General features: G+C 51.3%; 9 protein-coding genes across 9 annotated transcripts; 4 read left to right on the forward strand and 5 right to left on the reverse strand.

Moving 5' to 3' along the window:
• Positions 1 to 133: 133 nt before the first annotated feature.
• Positions 134 to 1,988, forward strand: BO79DRAFT_150205 (Zn(II)2Cys6 transcription factor; the record flags this gene model as incomplete). The annotated part of the gene is made up of 4 exons (XM_025678618.1): positions 134 to 261; positions 324 to 1,136; positions 1,192 to 1,392; positions 1,445 to 1,988. The coding sequence occupies 4 exons, from the start codon at positions 134 to 136 to the stop codon at positions 1,986 to 1,988; spliced, it is 1,686 nt and encodes a 561-aa protein (XP_025538717.1).
• Positions 1,989 to 2,003: 15 nt separating this feature from the next.
• BO79DRAFT_209576 (PEX28-32 family peroxisomal membrane protein) lies at positions 2,004 to 4,541 on the reverse strand (the record flags this gene model as incomplete). The annotated part of the gene is made up of 3 exons (XM_025682629.1): positions 4,369 to 4,541; positions 3,045 to 4,240; positions 2,004 to 2,975 (listed from the first exon to the last, which is right to left on the reverse strand). Coding segments are annotated over exons 2-3 (1,798 nt in total), but the record flags the coding sequence as incomplete, so codon positions are not given.
• Positions 4,542 to 5,059: 518 nt separating this feature from the next.
• On the forward strand, positions 5,060 to 5,868 carry BO79DRAFT_196615 (import motor complex subunit PAM16). Its single transcript, XM_025681214.1, has 2 exons — positions 5,060 to 5,192; positions 5,299 to 5,868. Exons 1-2 carry the CDS (start codon positions 5,190 to 5,192, stop codon positions 5,701 to 5,703), a joined length of 408 nt encoding a protein of 135 aa, XP_025538719.1. The 5' UTR covers positions 5,060 to 5,189; the 3' UTR covers positions 5,704 to 5,868.
• Positions 5,869 to 6,532: 664 nt separating this feature from the next.
• BO79DRAFT_209578 (D-arabinose 1-dehydrogenase (NAD(P)(+)) ARA2) lies at positions 6,533 to 8,073 on the forward strand. Its single transcript, XM_025682630.1, has one exon. The coding sequence runs from the start codon at positions 6,642 to 6,644 to the stop codon at positions 8,034 to 8,036; it is 1,395 nt and encodes a 464-aa protein (XP_025538720.1). The 5' UTR covers positions 6,533 to 6,641; the 3' UTR covers positions 8,037 to 8,073.
• Positions 8,074 to 9,117: 1,044 nt separating this feature from the next.
• BO79DRAFT_22793 (putative topoisomerase family protein TRF4) lies at positions 9,118 to 11,388 on the reverse strand. The gene is made up of 3 exons (XM_025683913.1): positions 10,517 to 11,388; positions 9,774 to 10,464; positions 9,118 to 9,718 (listed from the first exon to the last, which is right to left on the reverse strand). Exons 1-3 carry the CDS (start codon positions 11,293 to 11,295, stop codon positions 9,140 to 9,142), a joined length of 2,049 nt encoding a protein of 682 aa, XP_025538721.1. The 5' UTR covers positions 11,296 to 11,388; the 3' UTR covers positions 9,118 to 9,139.
• Positions 11,389 to 11,587: 199 nt separating this feature from the next.
• On the reverse strand, positions 11,588 to 13,102 carry BO79DRAFT_238316 (GFA family protein). Its single transcript, XM_025684798.1, has 2 exons — positions 12,881 to 13,102; positions 11,588 to 12,745 (listed from the first exon to the last, which is right to left on the reverse strand). The coding sequence occupies exon 2, from the start codon at positions 12,649 to 12,651 to the stop codon at positions 11,599 to 11,601; it is 1,053 nt and encodes a 350-aa protein (XP_025538722.1). The 5' UTR covers positions 12,652 to 12,745; positions 12,881 to 13,102; the 3' UTR covers positions 11,588 to 11,598.
• A 3,529-nt stretch (positions 13,103 to 16,631) lies between these two features.
• On the reverse strand, positions 16,632 to 18,660 carry BO79DRAFT_174891 (putative protein kinase C substrate). Its single transcript, XM_025679767.1, has 3 exons — positions 18,507 to 18,660; positions 17,433 to 18,380; positions 16,632 to 17,376 (listed from the first exon to the last, which is right to left on the reverse strand). Exons 1-3 carry the CDS (start codon positions 18,613 to 18,615, stop codon positions 16,727 to 16,729), a joined length of 1,707 nt encoding a protein of 568 aa, XP_025538723.1. The 5' UTR covers positions 18,616 to 18,660; the 3' UTR covers positions 16,632 to 16,726.
• A 222-nt stretch (positions 18,661 to 18,882) lies between these two features.
• Positions 18,883 to 20,133, forward strand: BO79DRAFT_196629 (uncharacterized protein). The gene is made up of 3 exons (XM_025681215.1): positions 18,883 to 18,924; positions 18,999 to 19,476; positions 19,532 to 20,133. The coding sequence occupies exons 1-3, from the start codon at positions 18,905 to 18,907 to the stop codon at positions 19,997 to 19,999; spliced, it is 966 nt and encodes a 321-aa protein (XP_025538724.1). The 5' UTR covers positions 18,883 to 18,904; the 3' UTR covers positions 20,000 to 20,133.
• A 51-nt stretch (positions 20,134 to 20,184) lies between these two features.
• On the reverse strand, positions 20,185 to 21,686 carry BO79DRAFT_196633 (mitochondrial 54S ribosomal mL50 protein). The gene is made up of 3 exons (XM_025681216.1): positions 21,211 to 21,686; positions 20,671 to 21,121; positions 20,185 to 20,605 (listed from the first exon to the last, which is right to left on the reverse strand). The coding sequence occupies exons 1-3, from the start codon at positions 21,639 to 21,641 to the stop codon at positions 20,330 to 20,332; spliced, it is 1,158 nt and encodes a 385-aa protein (XP_025538725.1). The 5' UTR covers positions 21,642 to 21,686; the 3' UTR covers positions 20,185 to 20,329.
• Between the last annotated feature and the right edge of the window lie 74 nt (positions 21,687 to 21,760).

Raw genomic sequence — 21,760 nt, forward strand, 5'->3', positions numbered from 1 at the left:
CCGAACACTCCATAGTCCCCCACACCGAGAGAACAAACCAGCAGCATTGATTCTATAAGCCTAGATAGCCTGAAATATCCATTATCTATTACAAGACTGCTCCTATATCATGACAGTATCCAATACTGCGACCATGGTGCAACGGCCTTCCACCCAGACCCCGACGAGGCGGAGATGCAGACGAGAAGGCGCCAAGTGGACACGGTCTGGCTGCTTGACATGCAAGCGTCGTCGGAAGCGGTGTGATGAAGCGAAGCCCTGGTATGATGGAGTCCGCCCCTGGTACTAGGGTATACTAGGCACTAACTACTCGATTACAATAGCTGTCATAGCTGCGCCAGGTTGGGCTTGAAATGTGAGGGCTATGGCTCAATGTGGGCAGAACCTCTAGATCCATCAGCAAATGTCTTCAGCCAATTCAGAGCACCGAAACGGCGCAGAGTTAGTACAACATCAGCTTCAACAACTTGTTCGCGTGTCCCGGAAGAAGAGCTCTGGTTGTCCCCGAGCTCCCCAGTCTCGAGCAATCTATCAACAGCGCCAACAACTCCGGCTGAATCCGACAACAACAGTCTATACTCTTGGAACAATGAAGACAATGAATATGGTGACAAACAGGTTACCATACCTGACATTGACTCCTGCTATACATTCACCGTGGCTTCACCCATGCCAAGTAGATACTTCAGTCATCTTTCGCATCACGATACGCACTATCTCCAGTATCACACCGAGCTGGGCTCCAAGCTACTAGCCAACCTTGAGAGTATCGACAACCCTCTTCGATCATTTCTCATACCGCGAGCCCTATCATCGCCTCTTCTGATGAAAGCCTTGTGTGCGGTATCGGCAACACATTTTGCAAATCGGTCCCGAGACAAAGAAGAGGCCCAAACAGCGGCGACGGACTACTACGTTCAAACGTTGAGTGGACTGCAGTCGACAATTGCCAAATATTCAGCGCGGACCCTTCCTGATGAGGCCATCCTGGCGGTAGCCATGCTTTGCAAGTACGAAATCGTTCGTGGAAGCGTTCAGCAGTGGACCGCTCATCTGAACGCCCTGCAAGAGCTCATAGTGGCCCGCGGTGGAGTTAATGCCCTGAAAGATGACATGAGGGAATTTCTAAGCGGCTTGTAAGACTTGTTCTACAAATTACCTCTTTTGAAACCAAAGCTAACCACACCATAGCTACATCTATGCCTATAACATGGCCAGAATCAGCAACCGCAAACACATCAACTACGACCTTGATATAGGCAACGTCAAAATCTCCAAGCTCGACATCTACATCGGCTACGCAGAAGACCTCATCAAGATCTGTGCCCGAATAGCCGACCTCCCCACCCTATCTCTAGACCCTGTAGCCTTGGATCTCGAAGTCCACTTAATGTAAGTAACCCTCAACAACATCCACAGCTCCCGCTAACCATCAACCACACAGCGACACATCCCTCCGAGACTGGGCACCCACCAATACCGAATATATCCTCCCACGGGGCATAACCGAATCGAACCTTATCCGTCTGCGCATGGTCGCCAACTGCTTCCGCGATGCTGCGTACATCTATCTCCATTCCACTCTGGAAAGACTGAACCAGAGAACGGCAGCACCATTATCACCACAATTTGCTGCCCCATTACAATTAACACTACATACGCCATTCAAACCAGTACCATCACCATCAATCTCCCTCCCCCGATCAACCGCATTACATCAGCTCTTGTCCAGAATCAGGGAATTCCCACTCGACGAACACTGCGAATTCTCTGCGCTTACATTCCCACTCTTCATCGCTGGCTGCGAGAGCAAACATCCCTCAGACCAGGAGCTCATTATACATTCATTGGATAAATTAGAGGCGAACTTCGGCATCGGCAATGTGAGAAGAGCAAAAGAGATGTTGAGTATCCTCTGGGCGGGAGAAGGGGATGTACATTGGCTGGATATGTTGGAGCGGCTACAATGGGACTTGATTCTTGCTTAGATACTATAGATACTGTATATAGACAATAAGTGAACACCAAGCATATATGATAAGCACTGAAATACACTTCTGATACCACAGCTTGACAAGTCTTCGACTTACGGCACCGCTCCGAGCAGATCTTCTCTTGGGTAAACAAGGGTATCTCCATTTCATCAAGGCGTTAAACCGCACAGAGTAAAAATATAGGCTAAGAAGAGAAGTACCCAAAACACCCGTCCACCAGACGCAAACAAAAGCCCGAAATAAGACACTAATTAATAAGAAGTCCGCTTTGCAAGGAAAAGAAAATGCCATTCTCTTGAGACGCCGCCAGTTGCAGTGTTGCTTCACCTCTCCTCCATGACTGACTTAAGATCAGCTCAATCCCATATTGACCTCATCACCTAATCCCATCTCTCGCTCGGCTCGTTCAGTACCCCCTGTGGCGCGAGTGCCCCAGCGGTCTAGACGGTCCTGAGCAAGAGACATCTCTTTCTCCCTGATACTTCCGTCGCGGCCGAAGCTGCTGCTGTGACTGGCGCTGCCTCCCGAGTAATTGGACGTCTTCCGGGCGTGCGGAATACTGATGGGTCGGGTTGCAGTTGCGGTGGACTTCCCGGTTGGCATGTAGCTTCCGGTAGGGGTGGCGGACTTCAATTTTCCGAGATCTACGGAGGAGTTATTGGTGGACGTTGGTGGAGCAGAGGAGATGCTGCTGGCTTTGTCGCTTACACTCTTCGTACTCCCAAACCAACGTCGTTTGCGGGACTTGGATGAGGTTGACGGGGCGAGACTTTCTGCGTCGGCGTCGACCGTAGATGAGATCTCCTTCTCATGGGCGTTGGCGGCCTTTTCCTGCTCCAGTGACTGGGCGATGCCGGATTTGGTTCCCACTGAGGTGCTCTCGCCCGCTGATGGGATCTCAACCAGTTCGGCGTCACGACACCACTTCCGACGGCGGGTGTATCGATCCCAACCATCTTGGCCACGGCGACCGTCGTTCCACTGTTCCCATGCTGTTAGTAACCCTGGAACCTGGACATTTGTCAGAACATGGGAAACAATGTGTCCCACCTTGTTGTCATAGTAGACCCAGCCCCCGCCATCAGCTTTGGCGTCTGACTTTCCTGACTCGTCGGCGCCTTCAATACGCCAGTCACTCCCTTCGACCCAGCGCCACTGAGCATTTCCGTTTGCGACACCGGGCAGCTCAAAGTCCTCCTTAGATGGGACGTGATTCAAATGCTCGTCTGTCCAAGCAGCTCGCTCGGAAGGGAACAGAGAGTACGTCCAGCCGATTCCAAGCCAACGACGTTGGTTCTCATAGATGACAAAGGTGAATCTCACACCGGAGGAGTCTCCTCGACGTCTTGTCGCAATGCTCATCGCATGGCCCTGGCTCTGCATTAACAGCGAATGCGCCTTATCAACTGTGGAAGAAAAGGATAGGCCAGTGATTATGGAGCATATCCGGCGGATCGTTAACGATCGCCAAAGAATGACACGGGACACTCTTGCCGGGCGAGAATGATAGGTAAGAATGATAGTGCCGAGGGTCATGATAACCCGGCGAGTGGTAATAAGATACAACGGGGGAAGAGTCAAGGCGATCCATATTGGTGTGACGAAGAGGATTCGAATGAACAAGGTTGTAAGAGCCGGTCGGGTGGTGGCAGAAGTCGCTGTCCTCTGCGTGGACAGGAAGTCGGTAAATTCCACGAGTGGCTCTAGGAGAATATTGCAGCGTGTGGTAAATGTCCTTAGCGTCTCCACGATTTCGTCCAGCGTTTCATGCCGATGGGGGAATGTCTCCGAAGCAGCCCTTTGATGACCTTGCTTCTCACTCAAGTGAGCCCTGGACGACAACGGGGAGTAGCGTCGCCAGTACATGCCCAAAATAAGGCCGATGACCACGAGGAGTGGCCCGGTCCAGGTAATAATCACATCGCCATAGAGAACAAGCGACCAGAATACTGCTACCAGCAGGAAGCTCTGCCAACCGTCTCCAGTGGTCCATGTGAGCAATCCAACGAGCTTGTTCAACGGGAGAATAAACGGATGCGAGTAGGCCAATGCCCGGGTGATCTGAGGGGGCGTGGCCACCAGTAGCGGCGATTTTCGATGCACGATGATGCTGGAACGCTGCCTCGATGTGACGGACGAGCCTGAGATGGTGGTGGGGGAGAAAGCAGCGACCGTCGGAGGCTGAGAGTCAGCATGGTCCTGCGTGGATGATGATGGGGCCATGGAATCTATCCACGGAATATCTTCTGTCGCGACATTAGTATTCAGGGCGGTAGTGGATGAGAGCGGCTCGTCCACGTGGACCAGATATTCGAAGAGAATAGGAGGTGGGAAGTCGTCAGAGTCAGAAAGTGGATTTGTTTGTATCACCTACCGAGAGCTGCCATCCAACAACAGAGACGTCATATGCATCCAAGGTCATTGCGGGCGGTGAGACGCGGAGAAGAGAGAGGGAAGAGGAAAAGGGCGAGAGACACACAATAAATGCTGATCAGACCCAACGAAAGATGGGGGACCAAAAGTTAGAGACAAGGTCCCTGGAGGCCGATCATCTGCGGGGATGGAAGGGGGGAATAGCCTGAGATCCGCGGGTGCAGCTGAGAATTGAAGCTTTTCGTCTGCTGCTCGGAACATGTGACAGCCTGCCTCGCCCGGATATTACCATACCATACACAGATTACACAATTTACAACAATGTGGGCACCAGTGACAGGCCGGTATGGATACCGTCAGTGACCGTTACATACGTATAGATGCGATGCATCAGTCAAGGAAGATGAGGTGGGAGACACACAGTGAGACCCTGCAATAACAAATCATAGTTCTATTGAATTTGACAAATCAGCAGATACACAGCAGCTGAAGTATCAGGTAGGGGGTGAGTGCTTTCTTTTTGACGGTCAAATAGTATCGAGTCCAATAGTTGGTTGGTCTACTTTACATCCAATCCAGGAACCAATCAATCCGGGGACGCCTCAGGCCGCGGCGGTACGGCAAAACGGACTAAAGCGCTGCCGAATTTTTCCCTCTCCGTCTGTTTCCATCGCCATCGAATCCGCTTTCCGCTCCCCTTCTTGATCCAGCCAGGGACTCCCTCCACTACTCCCCGGTCGCATCATTTCTTTTGTTCGCCGTCGCTCCTGGAGCTTTGATTAATTCTTGAAGTCCGTTCATCGGCTATAATCTCCAGTCATCATGGTATGTGGATACACCCTCACTCCTCTGAAGCCAATATGATGCCTTCTCTATCCCGATCGGCCGCCATGCTCAGGTATACTAACCTTGCTCTCTTCTCACCCAACAGGCTCATCGTATCGTCACTCAAGTCGTCGTCACGGGCGCCCGTGTCTTCGGCAAGGCTTTCGCCGAGGCCTACAAGCAAGCCCAAGCCTCCTCCAAGTACGCCGCGCAGACGGGCAAGAAGGTCGGCGCCAGCATGTCTTCCGGATTGACTCTCGACGAGGCCTGCAAGATTCTCAACGTCAAGCCCCCGCAAAACGGCGAGGCCAACCTGGAGCAAGTGATGGAACGATTCAAGAAGCTGTTCGACCTCAACGATCCCCAGAAGGGTGGTAGTTTCTACCTGCAAAGCAAGATTCTTCGGGCCCGGGAGAGGTTAGAGATGGAAGTCCGACAGGCCGAGCGCAAGATGGCCGAGGAGAAGGAGCTGCGCGACGGCTGGAAGCCCAAGGTATATAAGGACCGGTGAATGCGTTTCTTTTTACCTATAGCACCCGGCTCAACTTCTTCAGGAATGATTGATTGCTCTCGGGCTGCCATCTGGGAGTTCTTACGTTTCGATCGATTTAAGCTTGGCTCTCATCAACAGGGTCGAAGCATTTGCACCGACCATCGGAAGCCCCTCTTAACGATCTCCTCGACCTCCTGTTTTTCTCCCTCTCGGTTTTCGCGGCATAGCATGGCGTTTTGGTGATTCCAACTTGCAGCTTGGAAAGAGTTTAGAATTCCTATATTTATATGGTGACTTGCATCTCGTCGAGACAGATGGACTCGGACTTGAATGAAAGGCATATGGCATATCAGATTCCAGGCTGAGTCGACAGTCTGGGTTGGTTGCGCCTTGTTCGCCGGGCCATTCTACGTCCTGACTGAGAAAATATGTGTATATTATTCGAAAGACGAAGGGCCTACGAGCCTAGCAGGGCACAAGGATGATCCTATCTTTGTGTTCTCTTTCTTTTTTTCTGTTCTTAATGATCCCTTCTCCCCTCTTGTGTCCTGTTCAGAGGATTGATACCTGTACTTTAGTACCTTCCACGATTGCGTGGGAGGTCATGATTCCACTGAGAGTTGTGTACAAATGCTAGCATCGTTCACAATCAATCATGAGAAATAATCTTCCATCATCTTAAGAACATCAAGCAATGCTCATCGGTGGCCATCATGGCGCCATCGCGGAGCGGAAACGCCCCAGCGGGGAATATTGCCCGGGTGAGATTCCCTTATCTCCGCCGCAGATTTTCTTTCCCCTCCTTTTGCTCTTTTATTATTTCCCCTCGCCATCCTCTCTTTCCCTCTTCCTTTCTCTTCCTTTCCTCACCCTCTTTTTCTCATTCCTTCTTGTAAATACTTTCTCTCCTACTTTCGACCCCATCTACACAGCAAAAACATAAATAAAGACCAACAATGCCCCGTCCCTCCACCCCCCTCTCAGCGGCCCTCCCGCCACTGATAATGGGCACCGCAACCTTCAACAACCAATACAACCACGACCCCTTCGCCCTCCCCACCACTGAACTGGTCCAGCGCGCCTTCACCTCCGGCATCCGCGCCTTCGACACATCCCCCTACTACGGTCCCGCCGAAGAACTCCTCGGCCGCGCCCTCGCCACCGACTACGTCCGCACCCATCACCCCCGCTCATCCTACCACATCCTCACCAAAGTCGGCCGCATCGCCTCCTCCTCCTTCGATTACTCCCCTACCTGGGTGCGCCAAAGCGTCCGTCGCAGTCTCCAGCGCCTACACACCGACTACCTAGACGTCGTCTACTGCCACGACGTCGAGTTCGTCTCCCGCCAGGAAGCCCTAGCAGCTATTCGGGAACTGCGTCGCATTCGCGATACCGAGGGCACCATCAAATATGTCGGCATCTCGGGGTTCCCCATTGACGTGTTGGCTGAAATAGCGGAGCTGGTTCTCCGCGAGACCGGCGAGCCGTTGGATATTGTGCAGTCATATGCGAATTACACGCTGCAGAATACGAGACTCTTGTCGCGCGGACTGCCGAGGTTTGTGGGCGCGGGTGTGGACGTTGTTACGAATGCGTCGCCGCTGGGGATGGGTCTGTTGCGGAGACAGGGCGTGCCGATTGGCAGTATGGGTGATTTCCACCCCGCACCAGATGGATTGCGCAACAAGATCCGGGAGGTTTCGGATTGGGTCGATGGCCAGGGCGAGAGGTTGGAGGTTGTGGCTATCCGGTTTTCGTTGGAGAGCTGGTTGCGCGAAGGAAAGCAGGTTGGAGCGCTGGGTGCCCCGCTGGCTAAGGCCGGAGATGCTGATCCGGGATTCATTTCCGTGGCTAGTATGGGCACTGGGGAGAGACTGGGAGTTAGTGTGATGGGAGTGAGCAACTTCGGAGAGCTGGATGAGACATTGCGTGTCTGGCATAGCATCGTGGATGGATTGGAGAACAAGGACGATGACGAGGACGTTGAACCGAAGTCCTCAGAACTGCAACCCCCGTCCGCTGTGCCTTCTGCCGCACAGGCGCCTGCTATCCTAACCCCTTCGGAGGGGATCATTACCGACCGTGCTTGGTCGAAAGACAGACGTGGTCGCATTTCGTCTCTGGCTCAGCATATCCGGACGATTCTGGGCCCAGAGTGGGCAGATTATGCCTGGGACAGCCCGTCTCCGGATTTCGTCAATTCGTTGTCTGCTGAGCATCTAGCTGCAAGAGACAAGGATGCTGCTGCTGCTGGCGCTAATGATGAGTCCATGGTGACGCCGCCTTTGGAGGCAGTTGATGCGGATGAGAAGATACCCACTGCTGCAGCGCCTGATGTTGCGCTGTGATGAAGATAGTTTATCCCTTATACCTTATACATTCCAGGCCTGATTGATGATGACTTATGCATATGCATTTTCAAGACATGACTTCTTCAGTTGTTTGCTTTAATACTTCCATCTATTTGCTCACTGCATAATTATGCCCGTCATTGAATATCGAGACCGCATATGACTCGCAATATTATCTGTACAAAATTATTATTCACGATCCTGACACGCCTCCAGCACACATGCATAGAATAGACTACCTACCTACCTATCCAGCAATCAAACTCCAAATCCATAAACCATCCACCTCCCAAACCTCGCTCTTCCTCTCCAAGCGACCGCATATAGCGCCCCCTTGATGAGAAGGATACGGGGAAAAAGGGAGTGAAGTAAAGTAAAGGTATTTGTGCAAATCCACAAGAAGAACCGCGAGGGTCTCCGTGTGAACGTACGATACCAATTCGATTTTTCATGCTTCTAAATTTCAATCAATAGTTGCAAGTTTTGCTGCTGCTGCTGCTGCTGCTGCTGGCGTGGCCAGGTAGGTCATTGACGGGAAATCTGTCTCTGTTTGACTGACTGATCGATGGCAGGCCGGTTGTTTGTGGACTCACATCTGGCCTGAGATCATCACACAGATCTTTTTAACCTATAAAGAGGTGTGTGTGTTAGCGAAAGACGTGGCGTGGCTGTTGGCCAGTGGGGTTATGATATGATAGGTAATGTGAATACCAACCAGATTTGACAAATTAATTGAGTATCCAAGCACAGCTTCTATTGAGCTTGTTAGTTAGACGTCTTCAGAATAGTCCATATCGCGCTCATAGCCCACAGCACAGTGTCATCCACATTTAGCATTGCTCCGATATCCCCGAATGAACAGCAAAAGAAAACCACCCCAGTGTAAACCATGCTCCCAGATATCTTTTTTGTAGCCAAGGAAAAAAGAAGGGTATCAGACGCTCAAAGGCGGACAAGAAATCAGAAAGTGAGAGAAAGAGAAACTATCCCAGGGTATAATACAGAAAATGTGTGCCCACTGGTAACCCAAGACGAAAGAAAACTGTACAAGTCTTAAGTCGACTTCTTTGAAGGAAGCCCCTAGTTCTGGCTGGGAGATATTACATCCCCTTCTCTCGCATCAAAAGGTCTCTGTCCATATCTGATTGCGACTTGTAGCCGCCCAGACTGATGGCCTGCTCATTGCTGATCGAGTAGGGAATGGACGGTATGTCAGGACGCAAGCGCTTGAGACGAGCCGAACGTTCCCGCGCAGCTTGTTGCTTCTTTTGCAGCTTGGTCATTTTATCCTTCTGCGATTTTGGCGCAGCAGGAGGGGGGTTGGGAGGGAGAGGTGGAGCAGCATCAGCCGGAGGAGAGTCAGGAGGAGGGGGCGGAGGAGTGGAATCCCGACGGTACCGCGCAAATCGTTCGTCGGTGTCGAAGACCTGCCTGAGCTGCCACCGCTGCTCAGTGTACTCCTCATAGTTGGCGGCAATAATGGCTTCAAGGATGCTGGCCTGCGTCTGACCCGCTGTGGCTGTGGAGATCATGCGCTCCTTGAGGCGTTGATAGGCTTCTGAAAACGCTCTGAAAATCAATGCAATTTCCCGTGTTCCGCCAGAGACATCGTTGTCGGCATTGTTAGGATCCTCAATTGACAGGCGGGGACTGTTATTGAAAGAAAGCTTATAGACCCTCTGCACAGGAATTCATTAGTCGGTGTACACACAAACCATCATTGGGAGAGCTTACCTTATTGAAGTAGCCCGGTGGATTAAAGCGAATTCCAACGGAATCATAGTCAAAACCGTTACCGTAAAACTCGAAGAAATCCATCAGAACGCTGCCCAGGTTCGGCGTCCCATGTCCATGCGGTAGGTGCTGCAAGAGACTGGTGACAAGACAAGTGATGGAAAACCCTCCCAAGCCTCCAGTTGGGACTTCATTGAGGCCGCGAAGGAGCAAGAATTGCTTGATGACGGACACGATAACAGGCATCGCGGGATACTCAGCCTTCCACTGCTGGAACGTCTCGTTGGCCACTAACCCGCTGTCGTTGTCGAACGACAAGTCCACCCTCAGGCCAGTCAACTTGTCCACGAACTTCAGAATGGGTACTCGGGCATGTGCGATCGTCTCGATCGAGTTGGGCACCGCAATGTTCAGATTCTTCAGGAATGCAGAGAATGCATAGATTTGGCCTTTCCGTTCACCAAAGGTCTTAATACCGTTGCGCATGAAGTTCGTGGAGAGTAGTACAAGGTCGATATCGGCAGTGGGCAGGTATAGACCAGACGCAAAAGAGCCAAAAGGCCGAAGCTGCACCCCATAGTACCTGCTCTGGAACGCAGTCTGTAGCCTCGCCACCAAGTCCTCTCGCACGATTTGTTCATAGCGCACCGGTTTGACCCAGTGATAAAAGCTTAGAATCTCGTTGTGCAGCCTGCTTTTAGTCAGAATGATTGCTCCTTCCTTCACCATAGATTAACACGCACCTTGCGCCCACATGTAGACTGGGAGCCATGCTACTCGCCCACGGTGTTGCATTTTCCGATGAGCGGGCTCTCCACTCGTCAATGATCGAGCCATCATCATAGTATTTGCTCAACGGCTTCCCAGTCTTCTTAGAGACACCCTTGATCTCATCATCGTATGTCCTCTTTCTGTTTCCAAACGCCGAGTCCTTGCCCTCCAGCTGGCGCCTTGGTCCGGTTGGTGCACCTTCGGGCGCGTTTCCGCCGCCTTCATCTTCATCAACCAAGCCACTCAGCGAGATAAAATCTTCGTTGGTCTTCACCGCATCTTCCTGTGTGGATTGTGCCGCCGCGGTTGCAGCAATCCGGGCCTTGCGAATCAACTTGACAACGTCCACTCGCTTACCCTGAGTCTCATCCGGAGGAGGCAAGACCGTATAGGGATCTGGGTTGGACCATTTGGGAGCGGGTGGTGGTGCTGGAGCAGCCGTCGCGGTGCCGGTATTGTTGGGATCGACCGCACGCTTTTTGCGCGGGTGGGCTGCTTCATCCTCATCCTCTGAAGAGACGTCCATATCGGCTTCCTCGCTATCGCTAAGGTTCGCCACAGGCGCGAACTTCAGAGCCGGTTTCGAGTCCGCAGCGCCGGAGGGCAGTAGCTGTTCTGGGGTCGTCTCTCGCTTAGATCTCAAAAGCGGCCGTTCGGAGGTTCCAGGGCGCGCATAACGGAAAGTGAACTCATGTCGGGGTTGGTGTCCTGACCGTCGGTCATTTCCGCGGAACTCGAAAGCCGGCGGCATGACGGGAGATGGGAAGGAACGAGAATCAAAAAGTTAATGTCAAAAATTGGGAGAATGACGTGCAGCGACAACACAGGCTGAGATGCAATCAACCCACAACGACGCGCCTGGCGGATCTTTTTTTCAACGGCGGCGGCGGAATGAACGTCTTGGGCTGCGTTGGGAAGGCGGTGAGGATAGCCCTCCATCCCACTTTTTGCTTATCGCCGCCGGCCCATTAACTATAGTTACTACAAGTGATTTATCTAGATAAACCTGCTGTTTACGTACGGAATGACAAGCATAATTTAAACGGCTCTGCATTCAAGCTCTGTCCCCAAATTCCTTCAGTCCATTCTGCAGGTGTTTGATCAAGGCCTTATCTGCTGCCATCTCCGCAAAACTTACTCTCTGTGTGGCCCATTTCAACCACCCACTGGCCCTAGAACCCTCTTCTGCTCGAAGTAGGCCAACACTCACATCTATCAACAATGGTCTTTCGTCGTCATGCCAGAAGATGGATGCGCCGCAGCGGCCGCAGAACTCGCGGTAGACACCTGGGGAACTCTTGTACTGTCGCATCGTGCCGGCGCCAAATGCCAGCGGCACCTTATCCTTATTGTAAATATTCGATAGAGGAATAAACGCCCATGGCTGAATAGGGAAACCGCTGGCTAGGCGACACGATGGACAGGCGCAGGTGCCCGCCAGATACTTAGTATTGTCATCCTGCAGCCACCACTTCACGTCCTGGGGATTGCTTGAGGACTGTGAATGATACGGCGCAAGCAGATCAGACCACGGGGAAGTCGGCTTGGTGGATGAAGAATCGGGCCGCGTGATATAGAATTCAACACCCCCGCAATGACAACGGGCAAGTAGCTCGTCCGGATACCGGGACGAGGGCTCGAGTCCGGCCTCGGACTGGCTTGCTTGGTTGCTGGCAACCGTGCGTAGCCAACATGCTGGAGCCGGTTCTTCTGGCTGTCCAGAGAGAAAGGGTGTCAGGCCACCATCACGCGTCTCGGCAGCCCGCCAATGCCGTATAGATTTGGTTGGGGGTAGTCTCCCCGCCAGCAGTCCGGCTGCAACAAAGAATTGCCCTGTGTGTTTCGAATGGGAAAAGACATGAGCGCCACAGGTCTTACAGAAATAGCGGCTTATGCAATCAGCTTCCTGGTACTCCTGGAGGCTGTCAAGGCTCTCTGGCTTCGCCTGCAGGAGGTAGTATGTCGAGCACAGCATTCCGGTGACCGTGCGACAGGCGGTGCAATGACAGAAATTGAGTGCCGAATGGTCGGTGGATTGCTTCAGCTCGATTTCCTGTGCCACACCTCCGCACAGGCAAGAAATGGGTGTCACTTTGTCTTCCTGCATGTTTGAGGGCTGGCCAATAGCGATGGAAGTAAGTGGGTTTATTTCACAGTAGAGTAGTAGTACTGTTAATCCATCTCAGCTGCAGGCTCATTTACTATTTGGGTCAGGATCATGTTAGCTGGGAGAGAAAACAAGAGTAAAAGACAATGATGTAGTTAGTAATGCATGCATGCGTCTGCCCTGCTGCATCATCCTCTTGGGCAAGCATAGAAAAGAGCTTACGACCAACCTGCAGCAACAGGAAGATTGAATACTAGTAGTATCCAGTCAGGGAATTGAATGGCGGATGGTGACTGGAGACGAGGTGCAGAAATGTGCTCAAGTTGAGACCCGCTAAGACCCTCGCAACTTAACTATAAATACCCCGCTCTCTCTTTTCTTCCCGTCTTCCCAAATCACTGCCACTCTGACCACTTTTCTTTCCAATCTCCAAGGAAAAGAAGACTTTTTGTCCTTTTGACTCCAAATCTAAAAGACTTTTCCCTCGTCTTTAAAACCAGTCATCATGGGTAGGTGGTTTGCTTAGCCCTCATTTAAGTACCCTTGTTTTGTTTGTTTATTAGTGCGGGGTACGGATAAATGGGACTTGAATCTGTTTGATGTTTGCTTTTACGCATCACTATCCTTGTCCTGGCGAATACTCGTGCTTGAAATGACTCTTCTAATATTCTGCTATTACCTGGGTATGGTATACAAGGTTGCTAACCTCAATGACCGACAGGTAACGACCACGGTTGCAGCTGCGGCGCCTCTTGCCAGTGCCCCGCCGGCCAGTGCCAGTGCCCCGTACGTTTCCACATTCTAACTTACTACTACTTGTTGACAACCATACTGATATATCTATTCCTTATCATACAGAAATAAACATCTCGCTCTGTAAGGGCTATACGAATAGAATCGGAGGACGACCTGCTTGTACCTATCTGAGTCTAGATCTCATGGAGTAGTAACAGAAGATGCTACGCTGATTGTCCTATGTCTTGTTCCACCATCTTAATATGTCATGTCTAGATAACAAATAAACGTAGATACTACACAGTAAGAGACATGTGATAAAATACGAAAATGCTAGTGGTCATAGCATCATGCATGTAGTATGTCCTGCTGACCCCTCTTCATGGCTCGGTTTCTTGAACTCTATCGTACATGGTATATTAGACATGTTATAGTCTTCAAGCTAGTTTAAAGCAGTTACCAGTAGAAGAATAAGTGATCACTTGGTAGCTATACATACACAATCAAGAAACAAATATAATAGCAACAATTGCAAATATCCCGACCTGGTAGAGATCAACCTACAAAATCAGTTGGCATAATTAAGAACCCTCTTGTACCCCAATCCCCGACTACTAATAAAATCTACACCAATACCAACAATCCCAAAGAAAGCAATATCTCAATCAATAAGTCAAGTAAACCATTGAAATAATATAATCCAAAAAATATATAGGTCTGAACACTCAAAACATCACAATATAAGTAAAATTCATAACCTCATCACCCATACCACTATGTAACCAGAACCAATCTCCCCTACACCGATGGCCCTTATCCCCCCACTCCCCTAATGATTCAACAGTCGCATCGAAGTCGAAGAAGCCATAATAATCATGATAATAGCGAGCAAGACACCTGCACTCGACATCTGTTTTTTTCTCTGTATTATTTCAACGATGGCAAACTATGCGAGGCGTGGCGAGTCGAAGCGAAGCGAATATAGAAAAGAACGAGACGTTGTTGTCATAGTATAAATGTATTGGGGTTGGTTTGTTTAGTGCTATAGTAGGGGACTATTGTTAGATCTCTTTCCACATCCATACTGTCCTCTCATGGCTAAGATGGAATATAGTATTCGAGGATGAGTACACACCTTGCAGTTAGCGCAAGAGCAGGAGTTGCAGCTGCCAGAGCAGCACTTGCACTCGCAGGGGGCCATGGTGATAGGTAGGGTAGTAGTATGTATATATACTATGAAAGTATTTGAGAAGAACTAAGTGAAGTATACTTCGTAATGAACTGACAGCAGTGGATGAGCGATAATAAAAAGAGAGCGAGGATGTGGGATAAAGGAGGGTCTTTATATGCTTTTCTTGAAGAGCAACAAATGCTATGCTGTACGACTGTTTGCTTTGCTTTGCTTTACTTTTTGCCCCTCCTCAACCCATCCTATCCATCCATCCCTGGAATAAGAATCTGCCAGGTGACGGATGGGGATAATCGGTTTTGAGTTGTAGTGGATACACGATGGGTACGTACTACTACTTGTTGTGATCCACAGTTGTAGTAGTGTACTCCATATATTTCAACTGCAGGTGGAGGTGGATTAGTGCTATAGATGACTGGGTCCAAGTTTACTTTTGCTTGCTGCAGCGAGGCGTGGGTGAGCATGGTTTGGTAGGAGTCACTTGTACTAGGGACTTTGGATTGTATTTTCTTGTTTCTATTTTACTTGTTTGTACTTGTACTCGTTACTATCACTACTAGTAGTGTGTTGTGTGCATGGATGATATCCATACCACCCATTCCTCTATGAATAGATAAATGCCCTATAAAGAAAAGGTGAGTAGATGAAACAGGCCACTGCGTTAATTTACCAGTAACAAGCATGGGACATCCTGGTCACTACTATCCCCGCTTGCTCGCCGGTTTATTTTCTTCTGTCTTGATTCCGAAAGTGCCCTGGCTGGAAACCTAGTCCTGAGCATGTAGACCGATGATGTTTGGTCTACTATGGCCAAGGTGGGGGCAAGTTGGGAAGGGAAGCAGATCAACGACCAATCGGTCAATAATATGGTGTGGTCCTGCAACTAAGATGCTGGGAAGCTATCATGCCACGTTGAATCAGGAGGAGAAGTAGGAGGGTGTGGTGGAGGTGGAGTCAAAAAAGGCAAAGCAAAGTGAGGCAGCAAGTCGGAGATGTAGGAGGGGTTTGCTTTGCTTTACTTTGCTTTGATGGGTGGGGGACCCGTATCGGTGAGATCATATTCCACTTCCTCTCTGACACATTTTCTACATATCTATTCTAATTGTTTGTTTGTGATAACCATCACTGCATGTAGAGGATGTAGCCAGAACTGGGACATGTCTTATGTACAACTAGTATCTATGCTGGTAGTGATAATGGTTAATGGCAACCCCTCCATCCACAGACTCCACCACTGTACATGCCCTGCTGCTTCCAGGACGATCATGGTATGATTATACTGATTATACCTCGTATCTAAACTTCCCTACTAACTTCATTCAAAGTGATGTCTTGCTCCATTTACCTCTTTTAGCGATGGAGAATGAGTCTTTTTTTCTCCCCCCACCAGGTGTTTCAAAACCCTCGATCGTGGCAGGCCCCGGAAAAAGTGGAACCCTGAATTCCCAGCTTGCCTGAGAAGGCAAACTTAAGTAGATACGTAGTAGTAGTATCCCCAGCCGCGAAAGGCGCGCTAATCAGAGAAAAGGTAGAATAAAGTAAGAGAAAAGTGAAAAGAAGGTTCGTTCGCAGTCACCACCAACTAATCAGCAGCCCCACGGGCGGGGTATACTTCGATACTATGGGTCGAGAGAAATACTAGAGAAGCAACACCCAAACAACCAAGCAGCATCGTTACGATTATTCCACCTGCTTATCATTGCCTGGTTGGTATGGGGTTTGTCGATAGACGAGGCGAGCCGACAAAGTGAGTTGCTTGCAGCATCGTCTGACCGGTGTTGAGGGTTGTGGGGTTGCTACACCAAGTTTTTACTGCGTCTACTGTATTGTTGGGATTGCAGGATGGGAAAATCTCATCAGGTCAGACGGACCTATCTGATCCTGTCTGCTGCGTCAAAAGGACACTACTCCCTGGTCGGCTACACCAGGGATTGGGAGCCCGGGATACTGATAACCTCCAGAAGATACTCCGATGCCATCCGCTAATCAGCGGTTCTGCTAATTAGCAGCTGCCTAATCAATGCTAGGCCACTAGGTCAGTAGCTTCATGTATAGTGTCAGTACAGCAGATGCTGCGTATGCAATTCGAATAAGCAAAACCTATAAAATTGTAGCGCTCTAATATAACCCTGAACATGGTTCCATCGCCGCTCACAGCTCATCCTTGCGGTTCGGGGCGGCTGCGCCCTCATCGCCTCCGGGACACACAGCCGGCGACGTGACATGCATCGAGTACACGCACTTCTCATCTTCCGCCACCTTCAGGATCGCGTCCTCTTCGCCGCATGTCAAGATGACCGTCGTCGAGCGGGCTGGTCCATTCCAGCAGCCTTGTCCGTTGGTGTACTGAAGTGTGACCCTGTCTTCAGGGACAATCTCGCCCGCCTCGTTGAGCACATCGACACTGATGGATCCAATGCCGGTGTACTTGCCCATGCGTGTGGATCCGCCGCCCTTCTTCGGGATCTGCTTCGTCTGGTCCAGGAAGCAGTGCTCATACGTGTACTCACCCGAGTCCTTGGAGATGCAGACACCCTTGAGAGCACGGAAGATGGACCCGACGCCATAGTCCGTCTCAAGATCGGACCTGTGATCCTTCAGCTGTTTCTGCTTGTTCTCAAGCTCCTTCTCCGCTGACTTCACGGCTTCGCGTGCTTCCGACACAACCTTGGACTCAGACGTAGACGTCTCGGCCGCCTTGGGTAGGATTCCGTTATCTTCCAAGAGGCCTCTGACGAAGAGCACCTTGCCTTCAATGAACTCAACCAGGGAAGGCGGAAGGTAGGCTGCCAGCTGGTAGACTAAATATGATGTTAGCGCGGGAACTCGATGGCCCCTATTAGCATAGATCACATACCAAGACCAGCCTCACACCCATCCTCTTCATTCTCCCACTGCTCCCAGTTGATGCCCGCCTTCTCATTATCGGGCTTAGCAATTTCATCCAAATCACGGTCCTGAGCGTTGTTCACAGCGCCCTCAAGAGTGCCCTTAGCGGCGTAGTCTTCCCAGCTGCGCACAGCGCGCTTAACACCCTCGTCGTTGAAGTTGGGGTTGTATTCCACCTTGAACTTAGACAAGATCTCTTCAAGCTCCTTGACACGGGCACGGGTATCGTCACGCTCCTTGCGAACGTCCACCAGGGCGTTCCGAAGTTCCTCGACCCGGCTCTTAGCCAACCCAGCAAGCACATTGACCTTGCCCGCCGCCTTGCCCTTCACAACCTTGCTCGCTTCCTGCTTCTCCACCTCCTCCAGCTCCGCCTGAAGATCATTGACCTTCAGCTCCTGGGCCTGAATCTCCACTTCCAGACGCTTGATACTGTCCTCGACCTCCTTCTGCTGTCTACCAGCCTCCACGAGCAGATCCTTCTTCTTTCTCAAAGCCGCAGTCATAGACTTCTGTCTCTTCTCCTCCTTCTTCCGCCATTCCTTACCGATCTCCTTGCACTTGTCTTCACACTTGGTGCCGCCAACGCGGGCCCACTCGTCACTGCCGTCGCAACAGAGCTCGTAGTCGCAGATGCCGTCATTGACCCGCTGGAAAGGGACGTAGCCGGGCTTGTGGCCCTTGTTCTTGCAGTAGAATCCCGGCAGGGCGGATGCCAGCTCGAGATCGTCGCTGCCGGGGCGCTCACCCGGCGTTAGGGCGGAGTTGCGGGACAGGAACGCGCAGGCAGAGGTGCCAGGCTCATCACTGCCATCCGGGCAGTCACAGTAATCATCGTTCACGGCGGAGAAGGGAATTTGGATGGCCGGGTGGGAAATGCACGTGAAGGTGGTGGTGTCTTTGTAGAACTTGGCGACTGTCAAAGACGAAACCAATTAGCACGAGCAATGCAACAGATCATGATTGAATGACGAGGATGCAGCCTGAGGTAAAATGGGTGTGCGTGGCACGACCTCAGCCTAGATATATAGATGGCACTTACATTCGGGACTAACACCCCGGGGACGAGAGGAGGCATCACCCGCCGCAGCCACGACGGTCGAGCAAGCAGCAATGCTCACCAAGAAGAGCGATCCCTGAGGAAGTATCATGGTGGCAGTGGCAGCATTGAGCTCCTCACCAATGCTGTGTAGGGGCACTAGAGGACAAACTAGCGAGAACAAGAAAAAAAGCAATCAATCAATAAATCAAATCAATCCATCACCAGGAATGCGGAGAGAGCTTCTGGCCAGCTGGTGATAATCTCCCGCCCATTCTGGGGCTCGCTGACTCAGCTCCTTATCGGCCTGCCGCTGTTTCTGTAAATGAGTGGCGAGCCCGCAACAAGTCGCATTCATTTCTCATTCACAACTACTTACCATAGCACTTCGCAGCGACAACATGGGTAATGATGGTGGCAGGTATGCTCAAAAAACACTCTTACACACCCTCCCAGTCTACCAAAGAGCTCAAAACTAACCACCCACACCATCAGTATCCCAACCCGTCGCGAGCTCGTCCGCGAAGCGGCCCGCAACCCCAGCACAGCGCAAGTAAAAGAAGCGCAGCGCGAACAACAAGAACACTCCTGGACGACGTGTCCGATATCGCACAACCAATTAATGCGACCCATTGTCTCCGACTGCGTCGGGAACCTCTACAATAAAGACGCCATTCTCAGATTCCTTCTCCCCGGCGACGAAACCGACGGCATCAGCTCGAAGGCCGATTGCGAAGAGATCCTCTGCAGACGGGTAAAGGGACTCCGGGATGTCGTGGAGCTGAAGTTCGAAGTCGACACAGAGCGCGAAGCCCATCCCGCCTCTGGAAAGCAGGACAGGCGTGAGGGGTGGATCTGTCCCGTCACGGCGAAGCAGTTGGGTCCGAATGTCAAGTCGGTTTATTTGGTGCCGTGCGGTCATGTTTTCTCGGAGGAGGCGATTCGCCAACTCAAGGGGGATAAGTGTCTGCAGGTATGTTATCTCATCCTATACTTTGCTTTTTGGTGTTGGTATTAATGACCTCCAGTGCGACGAGCCATACACCGCCGACAATGTGATCCCCATCCTCCCGACCAAGGAGACCGATAAGCAGCAGCTCATTGAGCGTGGACACAAGCTCGCCGAGCAAGGTCTCACGCACTCGCTGAAGAAAGCCCCCGGCTCAAAGAAGCGCAAGAAGAACGCCGCGAATGGTGATGCGACGGATGCGGGCAAGGAATCAAAGCCCGCAGAGAAATCTTCAAGTGCCACTGCCAGTCGGAGCAACACATCTACACCCACGCCAGGCGGCTCGAGTGGTATCAAAAATGCCGCTACTGCGTTGTTGACACAGCGGGTGCTGGAAGAGGAAAACGAGAAGAAAAAGCGGCGGAAGATGTTGGGGACTAGTGACAACATCAGCAGTCTTTTCACGAAGGAGTCTAAGGACGCCCATGCCAAGAATACGGACTTTATGACGAGGGGATTTAGTCTTCCTGCGGCAGCTAGGAAGTAATTGTTGGAGGTGGTTGTGCTCTTGCATTTTCTATACAAATATCTGGGTGTTATTTCATCGGGCGTATGGGGGTTCAGGTCCGGCTACGGAACCGGTCTTTTCTATTTCACTATATTATATTACGCTTGAGATACACTAAAATGCTAGCCATTTATGATAGATCTCGCTGCGATCTGTATTAAAGCCAATGAACAAAAAAAGACGTCAATTCCTATTGTACAGCAAAATTTCGTACTAGATATAACATGCTACAAGAACTAGAGATAGATAATCTTTGAGCCAGCCAGCCAACCAAACAAACCTGCAAGATATGTATGCCATGCAATCAGTCTATGCAAGGAGTCCTCTGGAACGAAGCTCGGCTTCAATGATCTTCCTCCGGCCCATCTCGTCATCGCGGTGCAAACGGGTCTGTCTCTTCGAGAAGACCTTGATGTTGGGCAGGGACTGGAGCCGGTCATTGTGCTCCAGAATTTCAGCGAGCTTCTTAGGCTTGGGGTTCAATTGACCCTGGACGTAGTCGATGGCCTGTTTGACGGTGGTGATCTGGTGGACGATGTTGTCGGGGAAGAAGTGGCCGCTCAGCTGGGAGAATCTCTTGAGGAACTATTCAAAAAAGGAATGTCAGCGACTGTCTGCACAGCAAATAAAATAGTAGAGGGAAAACTAACAGCAAACTTCGTCTCCTGATCCTCCAAAGACAAAGTCAGGAATCCCTTATCACGAGCATCCTGGTATCCGAAGAAAGGAACCTTAGAGGCCTCCTCTTCCTCACCCTCCCAAGCGGCCTCCTCGAACTCCTCGACCTCGGCGGTCTCTTCAGCAGCCTGCTGCTGCTCCACAGCCTCGGGCTGACTACCACCGATCTGCTCGAAGATGTAAACGAGGGCCTCCTTAGCCTGCTTGTTGTGGTAGTCCAGCGCGCTGCCCCAGCTGCCAGCCTCATTAGGCACGATCTTAGTCTTCCAGATCATCTTAAAAACGGCCTTGTCATGTTCGGTGACGTTGCAGACGCTCGTCAACGGCTTGTTCAGCGCATGCATCAGACAGATTTCAACAGCGGCCTGATGCGCAGCAAGAGACAGGGGACCCTGTTTGCGGAGTTTCTTCTTGAGACCGAACCTATCCATCAAACAAATAAACCAATTAGCCAAAAACAACCCCCAAACCCGCGTAATCCAAAACCATGCGGAAGAAGAACAACAACTTACGTCCCAACCCGATCAGCCTCAGCCCGAGGAACATTCTTCCAACCTCCCAAATGACCCACACGCTCCAACCCCTCCCACGTCGTCGCAGGCTCATAGTCAACCCCAGGCTCCAACTGATCAATAGCCTCAGCCTCAGGTGCCGCTTCCGCCGCATTCACCACCTCCGTCTCGCCCTCCGGCTGGGCCTTCGCCTTCCCGAACCTCTTCTCAAGCAAACTCTCTCCATATGGATCCTTCAATCCCGGCGGGTTATCCGTACCCCAGAGTCTGCGTCTCACTCGCTCACTCAGCGGTGTGTTGGAAGCATGGCGAAGGAATTGCCGGGCGACAATTGGCCGCGGCCGCGCCTCGTTTCTGCATACTGAGCAAACGTACAGGGTCCGCGAGGCGCCCTGGACGTCGAGGCTCAGCAATCGCACGGACGGTCGCATGGTGCTGTGCAATTGGGGTGGGTTGCGGGTTTTGCTGGCGGGTGCCCGGACGGAGGTGATGGGGGTTCGAAAAGTTTCGCGGTGGTGAGGTTCCGGCCGGGGAGGTCACGTGATGGGAG

The sequence above is a fragment of the Aspergillus costaricaensis genome (assembly GCF_003184835.1).
Source record: "Aspergillus costaricaensis CBS 115574 unplaced genomic scaffold BO79scaffold_19, whole genome shotgun sequence".
Taxonomy (NCBI): Eukaryota; Fungi; Ascomycota; class Eurotiomycetes; order Eurotiales; family Aspergillaceae; genus Aspergillus; species Aspergillus costaricensis.

Bases quoted from the DNA above. Each gene is read 5' to 3' on its own strand.
- BO79DRAFT_209578 (XM_025682630.1), top strand. From the start codon at position 6,642: ATGCCCCGTCCCTCCACCCCCCTCTCAGCGGCCCTCCCGCCACTGATA.
- BO79DRAFT_22793 (XM_025683913.1), bottom strand. From the start codon at position 11,295: ATGCCGCCGGCTTTCGAGTTCCGCGGAAATGACCGACGGTCAGGACAC. The intron at 10,465-10,516 runs GTGCGTGTTAAT...GACTAAAAGCAG, and splicing joins AGTCTACATGTGGGCGCAAG to GCTGCACAACGAGATTCTAA. The intron at 9,719-9,773 runs GTAAGCTCTCCC...ATTCCTGTGCAG, and splicing joins CACCGGGCTACTTCAATAAG to AGGGTCTATAAGCTTTCTTT.
- BO79DRAFT_238316 (XM_025684798.1), bottom strand. From the start codon at position 12,651: ATGCAGGAAGACAAAGTGACACCCATTTCTTGCCTGTGCGGAGGTGTG.
- BO79DRAFT_174891 (XM_025679767.1), bottom strand. From the start codon at position 18,615: ATGATACTTCCTCAGGGATCGCTCTTCTTGGTGAGCATTGCTGCTTGC. The intron at 18,381-18,506 runs GTAAGTGCCATC...CGTCTTTGACAG, and splicing joins CCGGGGTGTTAGTCCCGAAT to TCGCCAAGTTCTACAAAGAC. The intron at 17,377-17,432 runs GTATGTGATCTA...CATCATATTTAG, and splicing joins TGGGTGTGAGGCTGGTCTTG to TCTACCAGCTGGCAGCCTAC.
- BO79DRAFT_196629 (XM_025681215.1), top strand. From the start codon at position 18,905: ATGGGTAATGATGGTGGCAG. The intron at 18,925-18,998 runs GTATGCTCAAAA...CCACACCATCAG, and splicing joins ATGGGTAATGATGGTGGCAG to TATCCCAACCCGTCGCGAGC. The intron at 19,477-19,531 runs GTATGTTATCTC...AATGACCTCCAG, and splicing joins AGGGGGATAAGTGTCTGCAG to TGCGACGAGCCATACACCGC.
- BO79DRAFT_196633 (XM_025681216.1), bottom strand. From the start codon at position 21,641: ATGCGACCGTCCGTGCGATTGCTGAGCCTCGACGTCCAGGGCGCCTCG. The intron at 21,122-21,210 runs GTAAGTTGTTGT...TTTGATGGATAG, and splicing joins GAGGCTGATCGGGTTGGGAC to GTTCGGTCTCAAGAAGAAAC. The intron at 20,606-20,670 runs GTTAGTTTTCCC...TTTTTTGAATAG, and splicing joins ATCAGGAGACGAAGTTTGCT to TTCCTCAAGAGATTCTCCCA.